Consider the following 12587-nt stretch of genomic DNA (forward strand, 5'->3'; position numbering starts at 1 on the left):
CTATCGCTGTCTGTTCCTATAGAAAAGAAGAAACATCTTCTAACTATCCTCTGAATAGAAGAGCTGCATAGTTTTCATTTTTCACCAAAACATTTCTTCCAGTCTTACGGTATAAAGGAAGGCTGAACAGTGAGGATTTCTTTAAATTGAAGCCTCTTGGTATGTTGCCCAAGTTGGCTTTGAACTCCTGGATTCAAGTGATCATCCCATCTCAGCCTTCTGAGTAATCACACATCACCATGCCCAGCTTAGTGAAGAGATTTTTTTTTTTTTTGGACCCTGATGTCTCATTTATGTGAGAAATCCAGGTGTGTGGCTTCCTCAGAAAATGTGTAATATTCCATTTATCGGCCACTATCCACATTGGGAGACTGATGTTCTCCTATGAGCAAGTCTTGACTGTGAGCACTGAGGTAGAGCAAAGGCCCTCACAGGATGCTATCTATGCAACCATTTTCCCAGCAGCAGCTGGGTTAGTAGAATGTGCTGGTGTTGCTGACAGACAAATTAGTCTGTGTCATAAGGATAACATTTTTTTCTAAATACGAGGGTAAAATTTTATTCTCAGAAACTGAACTGAAATTTAGGGGAGGGATTGAAATGCTAAGAAGCATTCAATAAGAAGTCTCTGGGTGCAGCACGTGACTTTATTTTCTGCTGGTTTGCCAGTGACATGAGGACATTTCCACAAATGGCTTTGCTTTCTTTCATTTTGAATTCCTGTAATTCCTTGATCTTCAGACTTACAGCCTTATGTAAGAGAAAAATCTCATTTTGGCTTTCCTACCCTTTCTACACATATATTATTTAAATAGCCAATTTGGTAAAACTTAAAAAAAATACATAGTCATTTAAAAAATTTTAAATAAAAATGGGATTATTTTTGTGTGGAATAATTTAATATACACTTTTTAATGTATGTAAGAGACTAGATATGACTCAGTGTCAGAATGCCTGCATAGCCCTCAGCGCAGTCTCTAGTACCACAACCAAATTTAAATAAAATGTGACTAGGTTCTCAGGGCGAGTTGGCATCAGCTTTGGAATTGACTCTTCTTGTGTATTCAGTGCATGCCATTACCATGACAGCATCTGGAAAAGTGGGATGTTCCAGTTGCCCAGTTGTCTCGTGGCATTGACTTTGCTTGAGGACCTCCACATTTACGGCCTCAGCTGGCTGCACAGCGATGCTGTTGCTCATTTTCCAAAAAAAAGAAAAGAAAAAAAAATGGGGCATTTAGCAATAAGCTGTCAATGAAATCAGAGGGCTGTGAGATGGGGTATGTTAGCTGGTTTTCTTTGATGGACAAGTCATTTCCAGGCTACATCCTATCAAGTTTGGGCTTGTTTTTTTGTTTTTTTGTTGTTTTGTTTTGTTTTTTATTAGTTTTGTTTTGTTTTAAAAGAAATGATTCAGATAATACTCAGCTTCTCTACTTGACACGGGCTGTCTTTGAACATTCTCATCTTCTGCTCCCTGCTGGGCCGTATTGTGCAGTGGTCAGTCAGTGTATCTGCTATTATTGGAAAGTGATGTTAACTAATCAGTTTTCTAAAATCACAAAATTTATATAGATTATAACTCCCTCATACCAAATGACAACACAAACCTGATCTTTTACACTTTGTCATTTTTATCACTTCCTTCTTTCCCTCTACACCTTCCCATTTACCAGGCATCTACTGATACTGTAGATGCTGTGATGTACTGGGCAGAGTATGAAGAGAACACTCTGGGGTAGAAGTAGCTTAAGTGCAGATAATCCCAGGGGGTTGAAGCAGGATTACAGTTTTGACATGGCAGCATTCTGAAATTCTGTCTCAAAAAAGTAAAAATTTATTAAGATTATATAGTTATTTATAACTTTATAATTTATATAAAATTTTTAATGTTTTTGTTTTTCCTTTATGTGTATGAATGATTTGGTTTCATGTATGTTAAGTGTACCCATGTGTGCAGTGCTTGTGGAGGCCAGAAGACGATGTCAGAGCCCCTGGAATTGGAATTATGGATGCTTGCTAGCCCCCTTGGGGGTGCTGGGAACCGAACCTGGGCAAGAGCAGCCAGTGCTCTTAACTGCTGAGCCATCTCTCCAGCCCTTTATTTAGTTTAGAGTGTTGTATCATGGAAAAGGAGTACATGAACATAAATGCTTTCCGAGATACGACAGTTCATAACCTCGGCTTTCTACTGACAGTGAAACTCCATTCTGAGACACTGCCATTCTAGACTCACCTGAGTGGTATTTTACATTGAAGTTGACATTGCAGCCTTCTTGGACTTTTAGTGTAGCGTTTTGTTCAGTTTGAAGAACCAGCTTCCTACCCTCACCTGTCCTCATCTCCTCGTTTAACTTGATGGACTAATACTAGATTTGGTATATTTGATCAAAACACATTGTACATATGTACGAAATTCTCAAAAAATTTTTCCTTTAAAAATAATCAAAAGCAGACAAAACTCATTTGTTCGAGTGACATTTTATGGGTGGGACAGTTTTGTTGGTTGGTAGTTGTATGCCTACTGTAGGGAGTAAAGCCTTTTCCCCCATGTGAGCGTTTGAAGTATATGACACAGTTGAAATGATCAAGCACCTGAGCAAAGCACTGTGATCGTGAGTTGGATGGAAAAGACATTGCAGTTCATGTTGCTCAGTGTGGCCAGAGTATGGGAGTTAGCTAGAATGCAAGTTAGAGCGGGAAGGAGGACATGAGCCTGTACAGGTCAACCTGGCCAATGAAAGTAGATAGAAGCTGAAGAGGCATCATGGATGCTTGAGAGCTTGATACGGGGCAGCCAAATGACAGGACCATTCTCTCAGGTAGGAATGCCAGAGGGAGAGCATAAAGTAGAAAGAGAAGTTCAGTTTTCAAGTCACTGAATTTTAAAGGTTGTGACATGCATCATGGTGGTTGAGAGAAACACCTTTTAAGGGTATGGATTGAGTTCAGTGGTAGAATGTGTGCTATGCATTAGTTCATATGAGGGTCGGAGCTTAGGCCCCAGCACCCTCTTCCTCAAGAGTAGCAGTTTTGGAGACAAATTCAAATTTTATTTGCAGTTTGTATGATTTTGAGCAAGTTATGGAACTACTTTATGTCTTTTTGTCATTTATGAAGCTGTTTATAAGAAGTTTATAAGAGATATTTGTGTTGTGCTTATGCATAGCATCTGGCGCTTTAAGTGCTCCGTGCATTGTTAGTTGTATTTCTTATGCAAAAGAGTTTTATTAGGGAGTTAGAGGGAATTGAGAGATACACTACGTGGCAGGTTCACTGATGACAGAGGCAGTTGAAGTAGATGTAATAGGAAAGAATTGTTTGGACGACTGGGAAAAAATCTGAGGCCCAAGCCCTGGGGAAGGGCGTGAAAGGTTGAGCAGCAAAGGAATCTCTAAAGAAGACTGAGAAGACAAGGCCAGATAAGGAAGACCACTTGGAAGGACTGGCATGGTGGAGAGAGGCATGATGCCTCAGAGAGGACATGAGTAGAGATTGGGAGGAGGAGGAGAAGGCTGGCATGGTGGTGGTCACACCTGTAATCGCAGAGGCAGGAAATCACACTTGAAGCCAGTCTGGGCTACATAGCAGGACCCCGCTGCAAAGAAAAGAAAAGCCAAAATAAGACAAAGAAAAGAAAAGAAAAACTGAAGGATCAGGAAGTAACCCCAAGTCCTTCTCTGTGTTGTTTTTTTAACTTAAAAAAAACTTTATTGAGAATTTCATACATGCATATAAGGTGTTTTGATCAAATCCACGCCCACTCCCTCCCCTCCAACACCTCCCATATCTTCCCATCACTTTTTTCTGACAACTTCTTGTACTCTTTATTCTTTTTTTCGGGGCTTTTTGCTACTCTAACATTCACCCTCTGAAGAGGTAACCCCTAACATCTTTCAAGGATTAGATACAAGTTTCTAAATACTTTGGACATTTTTGGCCTTTGGAACGGAACAGAGTATATTGCTAAGAGACTCAAGGACATTTTGGCTTTTATCCAAAAAACTGGCTACTTTTCAATACAAGCGCCCAAATACTTTTGACATTTTTGGCCTTTGGAACAGAGTATGCTGCTAACAGGCCCAAGGGCATTTTGACTTTTAGCCCAGAAACTGGCTATATTTCTTTGGGGTCTTTTTACCCTAACTGCCTAGTCAATTGATACCTCCTATTCTTAACACATCATCCTCTGAAGGGGTTACCCAAATTGCCAATAGAGAATAGGGATGCAGACGACTCTGGTTTCTTCCATGCTGAACAGGGACTCAGGGTGAGGCAACTGGAGTACCTCTTCAGTGGGTCTATCTAAAAGACTCCCAAATTGCATAACCCTTATCTGTAGGTGTGTTATGTTTCTGACAGTAGGTTGTATGCCATATGACCAGACCCTGTTAGCAGTACAGGTCGATTTAGGAGTGCGTTTTTGTTGAATAAGTGAAACTATGAAAGAGGAGGCAAGAGATGATCTCTCAGTTTCTTTCAACCTTCAGCATGCCCTTGCTTACTTATATGTTTAGCAGACAGTTTAACTTCTTATTTGACAGGGAAAGAGTTTTTGGCAAGACTCCTACTCCCTCTTGTCTGGTCTTCTCCACTCAATTTTATGCAGTGGTAGGAACAGAGACCAAATCACAACAGGTGAAAGAGTGAAGCTAATAAAGGCAAAAAAGAAAAACAACTGTCCCCACACTCAGAATGCTTTTTCCTAAAACCACAGAGGAGAGAGACAGTGATAAGAGGGCACAGAGTTCAGGATGGAGAAGACTTGAGCATTTTGCTGAGAGGAAGGACTTGGGTAAGAGGATAATTGATGGAGATCCTAGGAAGCAGAGGGGAAAAAATTAAGCAGTTGGAAAGAAGGTCATGAGGAAGCAAAATTTGCCAGTGATGAGGGAGGTGAGGGAGCTCCAATCTGTGTGTCATGAAGAAGGAGAAAAAGATGATTATTTACTATAAAAGAAGGAGTTGTGAGTTTTGTTCAGGTGGTAAAGAATGTAGAGACACTGTGATGGTAGAAGATCTGCCCAGTTAGGATGCTCTGAAGAACTTCCCAGTTTTTCTTAGTACCATATTCAAGTTGTAGACTTGGAATCTGGTGGCAACAGTCTGCATAAAAGTTTGGTGTTTCTCAGTTCAGCTTTGTAGCCTAGGAGAGTGGGGAAGACACCATGAATTGATCAAGACTGAGTTTGGTTGGTGGCTTCAGCATAAGAACAGGACTGTGGAGGGACTGAGGATATTGATGTGAATGTGGTTGCAGTGGTGGATGAGATAGGACCAGATGATTAGAGAAGGATGTAAGGGTAGGAATGGGCCTGCAGAAAAACAGTTTTTTCTTCCCTCTTGAATTCTTAGTTGTAGCTGAAACCCCTAACAAAAAGGAGATTAGCAAGGAAAATAGAAAAAACCCAATCTCATTGATGTATGTATTACATATAAATAGGAGACATGCAGGACATTAGTAGTTCTCAAAGACTTGACTTTGAATCCTAGATTTAAATAATTTTTAATTTTTTAAGCTATCATAGAAGGCATTAAATATCACTATGGAATTTTTGGACAAAGTTTATTTCAATAATCCCTCCTCCCTCACCCCAGCTTCTCTCCTTGTAACCTTCTCCCTTCTTTTCTTCTCTCTTTTCTTCTTTTATGTCACTTGTGAATTTCGCCTGCTCCTGCCCTGTCCTTTCTCATCACCTATTTTTACCCTCTCTTGGTCTTTCTGTCTTTTTAGGATTTACCCACATTCACACCCATATATCTCTATGTCTCTCTATATTTCTATTTATCACTCTGTCTTTCTGTCCATCATTTATCTGTCATCCATCCATCTATCTCTTTATCATCTATCTATATATACAGGCTAGGATCTGCATATAAGGAACAATATGCAATTTTTGCCTTTCTTAGTTTGGGTCACCTCCCTTAATATTATACTTTCCAGATCTATCCATTCATGTATAAATGAATTCTGGTTTCTGTGACCTCTATCAAGAAAAATCCTTTAGGAGAAATGAGAAGACAAAGGAAATGCACTTTGAGTCTTAGGGGTGGCAATTTGGCAAATAAATGGCAGATAGTGGCTAGTTAGTAAAATATGTTCATGTATATCATTAACATTTGTTCTTACACCATCTCCAGGCTCATAAAGGTCTAAAGTTGTCTTCAATTGTTAGCTTTTCTCTCTTGTAGAAGTGGGTAGGGGTATTCTAGTTTAATTTCCATTACGGTGATAAAATACTGCCCCCCCCCAGGAACTCGAGAGAGAAAGTTTATTTTAGCTCACAATTCCAGGTTACACTTTATCACTACAAGGAAGCCAGGGGAGGCAGGAGCTTGAGAGAGCTGGCTGGATGACCTTCACAATTAAGAGCAGAACAAAACTTAATGCACCTACTTGTTTGCTTGTGCTCAGCTCAATTTCGCCACACTTCCACAGTTTGGAACCCACTGCCTAGAGAATGGTGCTGCCCACAGTGGTCTGGGTCTTCACATATAAAAGAATGTGTACACAGACAGACCCACCCAAGGGGTACACAATCTCTTATTGAGACTCTCATCCCAGGTAACTAGGTTGTGTCCTGTTAATGATTAAAGCTAAGCATCACCATCAGGGCCGTGGCAGAATACTTTTTTGTAGAACCGTGTCCTGCTTTTAAGCACATGGAGAGAGGGCAGTGAGCTTTCCTGCTGCTGTTGCATCTTGCCTTATCTCAGCACCATTTCATATTTCCTAACGACAAATTCTAGTCTCTCACAGCCCGTCCTGATTCCCGAGTATATATTAATAAACTTGTTAATCTGTTTTTATTGCATAAGTCCATTCCAGCTAAGAATTACATTCCAACTTAGCCTATGAGAAGTGACAAGATTAGAATAAAATTAGACAAGTCAAGGAATGTGGGGTCTTCATGGAGCCAGGTAATTGGTTTGGTTAGAGAATGCAAGTGTGGCAAATAGGAAGTTACTGCCGGAAGTTGTTGTCTGAGACAGGCTACACATGTTTCAAGCTGATACTGAGGGTGCAGATGTGAGTGACAGACACAGGAGACACAGGACTGTGGGTTTAGGGTGTTACGTGGAGATGAAGTTTGAGCATGTAGACACACACTGCTAAGCAATTGTGGGGAGTTCATTTTTGAGGACTAGAAGAGGGAGGTAAGACACGAGTGTCCTGTCATGTGGAAATGAGGTCTCTACCATAGGCAATGGTTTGAAAAGATACCTGCAGGCCTAGGGAGCTTAGCTGAACTTGAATGGTTGAAGTGGGGGAGATCTGAGACTCAATGAGAAGTAAGGAGCCGTGTAAGGTATTTAACAGGCCAGGCTGTTTACCAGGCAAAGTCTGGAGTGCTGGGAGGCAGGTCAGGAGATATGAAACAAAAATAAAATACAGACGGAAAGACTCAGTGACAGAAGAGCTTGAACTTGAGCCAAGAGTGACTTGGATGTGAGGCATGAGGGCTTCAAATTTCCCGAAGGACTCTGGTATAAGGTATTGTGTTTGCTTTTGATGCTAGCTGATAGACTGCTGAGGAGAAGCTTGAGTGACCAAAACTACTAATACAACCCTGGAAGAGGAGTTTCTATGCTCAGCACTCGGTGTGATTATTTCTTATAATGTTTAGGGCCATCCACGAAGATAGACATTATTATATCATTTAAGTTTTTTTAAAAATATTTTATTTATTTTTATTTTATGTGTACAAGTGTCTGCATGTATGTGAGTGCACCTGTGTCGTGCAGTGCCGTGGAGGTCAGAAGAGGGCTTCGGATTCCCCTGGAACTGGAGTTAAGGATGGTTCATAGCCTCCATGTGGGTGCTAGGAATCAAACCCGGGTCCTCTGTAAGAGCAGTCAGTGCTCTTAACCGCTGAGCCATCTCTCAAGCCCCATCATCATTTAAGTTTTAAAAATGAGAGGAAATGGACTTTAGAGGACTTTGTGAATAGTCTGTAGTCATTCCTCCTGTTAAGATTGGAATTGAGATTTAGATGGAAATGGCATGAACTTAAGCCCTCTGATATCACTGTATTTATTGTCTGTAGGCTTGGAAAAGAGTTTGATTTTTTTTCCCCCAAACTCCTATTGAATGTGGAGGCATCCTCAATTTAACATTGGCTGTTTGAGAACATGATTTCAAATTTGGGTTTATGGGTGGTAACTACAGATTTATAATTTTAGCATTTTAGCAAACTTTAAAGTTGTAAGAGTATCAAGAAAAATATGATATATTGAGATTTTGGCTAATGTTAACTCATGCGTGTGTGTGTGTGTGTGTGTGTGTGTGTGTGTGTGTGTACGCGCGCTCATGTATATCAAGCCCAGAGTCTCAAACGTCATACTTCATGGCAAAATACTTTACATATCATGGCCCATAATAGTCTCTTTAAAAAGTATCTTAGCCAGTCATGTTGGTGTAAGCCTGTGATACAAGTACTCAGTAAGCTGAGGCCAGAGAATGGCATCTTGGCTACATAACAAGACTTTGTCCTTACAAACAATAAAACAAAGTAAAATATCAAGAAAAAATTAAATTACTGTGTGAGGAAGATAGTTAATTGAGACTTCCTGGAGAGGAAGAAAAAGTTTGTGTGTCAGTCTGCAATGTAAATCATGGTCCATGACATAATTAAATATGTATTTTAAAATTATTAGAATTTTAAAACTACTTTATGTATGTGTAATAGTTGGAAATAAGATTGTGTGAGTAGCAGTCCAGAATTCATCATTGGAAATTTAATAGCAAGACCTTGTTTCCTCTGTCACCATTTCAGACCTAAAGCTCACTCCTGAACATCCTCACTCAGGTGGAACCCTGTGTAGCACCTTCTCCTTTTACACTGGCTCCTTATAGTCGAAATTTACTGAGTTCCTTAGTTAACAGGTAGCTGCTTTTCTAACTGGACTGTCCCAGCATGTTCTTGAATCAACAAGCAACAGAACAGTCCTCTATACATTTAAGAGAATTAGGAGAAACATAAAACCAGGTTTTTGCTTACCCCATTGTCAAAAGGAATAACAACATTTAAGTAAAATAGCCTAGGTGTACTGAACATGCATTTCCAATGAGCCAGGTATTATTACATCATGCCAGTGTTAAATTCTCATGTATATGCGACCATTATTTTACAAGTGAGGAAACAGCTCAGCAGCTAAGCTTGTAAATAGTCAACAAGCTAATGGGTGGACTGTGTCACAGAAGTGTGCTGGCTTAATGTAGGCCTGAAAAATCCTTGGAAGTTAGTAGAAAATAGTGGTGCTTTTTTTCCAAATAAAAGTGAAATCCTTCTGTATGCTATGTGCTAGGTGTGTCCATGTGCTAGGTGTGTCCATGCATGTGTAGTTCTTGCCCATGCTGTAGAAAATTAGCACAGATTCCTAGGGAAGAGGATTAAAATGGAACAAGTGTCACTTTCAAGTCCCAGTCCCATTTCAAGGCCACTGTCTCCAGCTGTGTGTGGAGTTCCACAGGGCACTGACGTCTTTAGGACCCTGGGCGAAGAGGGCGTGAGGGTCCACCATCATTTACAATAACAAGTGTGGTAGGGGCTTCCAGGCCCAGCCAGGGCTTCCGTGTTGCCACCTTTCTGCCCCAGGCCCTTGGATTGACTGTGCCCCTGGCTCTTGTGACAGCTGAGAAGTTAAAAGGCTTCCTGTTTGAGCTTGGCATTGCCTCATTCTCCACTGTCATTTGCTTGACTGTACTTTGACCTCTGAGCTCTGCAGCATGTGTTACATTCTTTTAGTAAGACTTTAGACCGAAAAGAGCCTTAAACATTATCTCCTGCCTCTTGCCTCCTGATTTCATACAAAGGAAGTTGACTCACAGACTCGAAATGAGCTATGTGAGACTGAAGCAGATCTCATGGCTCTGGCCTAGGGATTTTGTTTCTGTTGTAGGGTGATTTGGCTCCTCACCCCACTTTAAAGTCTCCCCCCTTCTCTTCCTGGTCCTGGCTTGTTTCCTCTTCATCTCTTGGCTTCACTTACTGCCCCGACAGAGGAAACAGTCATCTCTTAGTGTTAATCCCAGCTGTGGAGCCACTGGGGACCCCTGGTAAAGTTGCTTTGTGCTTACCCTAGTTCACAGCAGTTCAAACAGATGCCCTTGGGAAAATGTACATCATGGAAATTGATGTCCTGCTTTATCATTCAGTGAGAGAGACTTTCAGAAAACAAGTGAATGCTGCTGAAAATCTTTTTAAAAGTTGCATGATAAGCAATAACTAACACCAAAACTAGAGACATTTAGCTAAATTGTTACAGAATATAGTTAATAATAATACTGTTTCCTATTCTTTACATGGAATACCTGTTGAATCAAATTCTCCTCTGCATGTGGTAGAAGAGAGTAATTATGGCCTTTTACTTCTGATCTGTTTGGATTTGCAAAAAAAGAGCCATTCACTTAAGTTGTTTTAACAGACCTGATTAGCAAAGAAGAACATAGAATTTTTCAATGTTGTGAAACTTTAATATAATACAAAAGCAGATTAACTTTGTTACTCTTGGGATGGAGATGCTCCTCCAGGGCAGCTTCTGTTGGGCTAGCTCTGAGATCACCAGTGTGTTGTGTCATTGTGCCACCTGGCCTGTGGTGTACAGTGTAGTCACTCTATTATTGATCAGGTGTGTGTGTGTATAATATGTAATATATATGTATGTGTATTTTATCATACTTTTAAAATATACTATATTGATTAAAATGAACCACTAGGAAGATACTGTCTTTGGAAATAAATATACAAAACTGTGGGGAAAAGGTAAGCAACTAATTTGGGATGAGAACTATAATTCTTAGGGTAAAACAACATGTGGGTGTCTAGCATCTGCTATTAAACAGAGGAAACTCATAATGTAAATGCATTAGACAGAACTTTGGTGATTTATTACATGCCTAAGGTTGAAAACTCAGACTGCATTCTGCTGTTTTGTGTTTTATGCTATTACAGACATGACATTTGTGAGCTTTGCTTTACTCATTTCTCTGATAAAGCCAATTCATTGTACTGCTGCCTTTGTGGAGAACTGCCTTCATTCTGTGTGGTCTGGATTCCCTCTGCCTATAAGATTTTTAAATTTATCTTTTTAAAACAGTAAAATGAGTAGGTTTCCAGTTAAAACATACACTAGATGCTTTTAACTTAGACACAAATAAGTTAAATCTGGAAGTCTGCTTGAAACTCAGTTTCCCTATTTGTAAAATGAGGGAAATATATTTAGTATATATAAATAAGTGTTACAAGGATTATGTAAAATAGCACTTAAGTACTTGGCACACAGTAGATTCTTACTTTGTGTTAACTTCCTTCCTAATGGTTCAATGCTTCTGTTATATTTAGATATCTGACATCCATGTAACTGGAGAGTCAGAGGACATGTCTGCAAAAGAGAGGTTGCTGCTCTGGACACAGCAGGCAACAGAGGGTTATGCTGGAATACGGTGTGAAAATTTCACTACCTGCTGGAGAGATGGAAAACTATTTAATGCCATAATTCATAAATACAGGTATGGAATCTGTGTTTTCTGCATAAATACAAGACAAACTTTCATTTTGAAATAGCATGTTACTGTTAAAGAAACGATACATGTGCATTGCATATTGAAAATCTAAATAAAAGATATCACATTCCCACTACTCTGAATTATTACTCTGAACTTTAATACATGTGCACACACAAACATACTTACAGTGACCAACATAGCTGTTAAGTGTCTTTAGACTGGGGCCATAATTTAGCAGATATTAAGCTCTGATATGTGCAGTCTACAAGTCAGTGACCTAGGGGGAGCTGATGAGCAGGAAGGTGAATGTTTAGTTCAAGTTTAACAGCTTGTAAATTTCCAAGTCAAACCTCTTAGTCTAGTACTTCAGGGAGTACCTGAGCATAACAGTTGCCAAATTGGGGATAATGAGCAATTTTCCTGTGAAAATTACTTCAAACCGAACCTGTTTGAATGTTTGCGATAACTTTAAGTGTTTGACTCTGGCCTTGTTCCAAGCAGTTTACACATACTGGTTAATTTAATCCTTACAATGTCCATCTTATCATCCCTACTTAGCAGACATGAAACTGAGACACGGTAAATATTTGCTTAGTCACAAGACTAGCAAGTGGTGAACTTGGGATTCAATCCCAAGCAGCTTGGCTCCTACCTGTAATTTTATTGTCTCCCTAGAAGTTAAATGCCTAGAAAATATTCAGTGAAAAATAGATGTTTAATCTCAGTTATTTTCCTTAATTTTACGAAGATTGTGTCATGTTGTTGAAGAACCAAATATATTCTCCAACAGATTAAGCCTAAGCTATAAATTTGTTAACTGAAGAAGGTATTGACTGTAATAAAAATTGTAGTCCTATAGAATAATTGATAAGTTTGATGTATTCTGTGGAGTGCTTAACATGTGTTACTTCATTTAGTGTTCCTAGCTGTCCATAAAGCAAGACCCATTATTTTGAAATGATTTTTGTTGTTGTTGCTGGTGGTGGTTCTAGGGGTAAAATCCAGGACCTGTGCACCCTAAGCACAGAACCTGTTATTATTCCAATTTTGGAGTGAGGAACATAGGATTTCCCGAGGT

At 39.7% G+C, this 12587-nt stretch overlaps 1 protein-coding gene across 17 annotated transcripts in view; it reads left to right on the forward strand.

Moving 5' to 3' along the window:
* Dst (dystonin) overlaps nucleotides 1-12587 on the forward strand; it is a 489235-nt gene that overhangs the window by 262437 nt on the left and 214211 nt on the right. For all 17 annotated transcript variants that reach the window (XM_029570114.1, XM_029570107.1, XM_029570103.1 and 14 more), the window contains one exon: nucleotides 11346-11512. In XM_029570114.1, coding sequence (XP_029425974.1) covers nucleotides 11346-11512 — 167 coding nt within the window. The remainder of the gene's footprint in view (nucleotides 1-11345; nucleotides 11513-12587) is intronic.

The sequence above is a fragment of the Nannospalax galili genome, unplaced genomic scaffold, assembly GCF_000622305.1.
Source record: "Nannospalax galili isolate Female #2095 unplaced genomic scaffold, S.galili_v1.0 scaffold582, whole genome shotgun sequence".
Lineage (NCBI taxonomy): Eukaryota > Metazoa > Chordata > Mammalia > Rodentia > Spalacidae > Nannospalax > Nannospalax galili.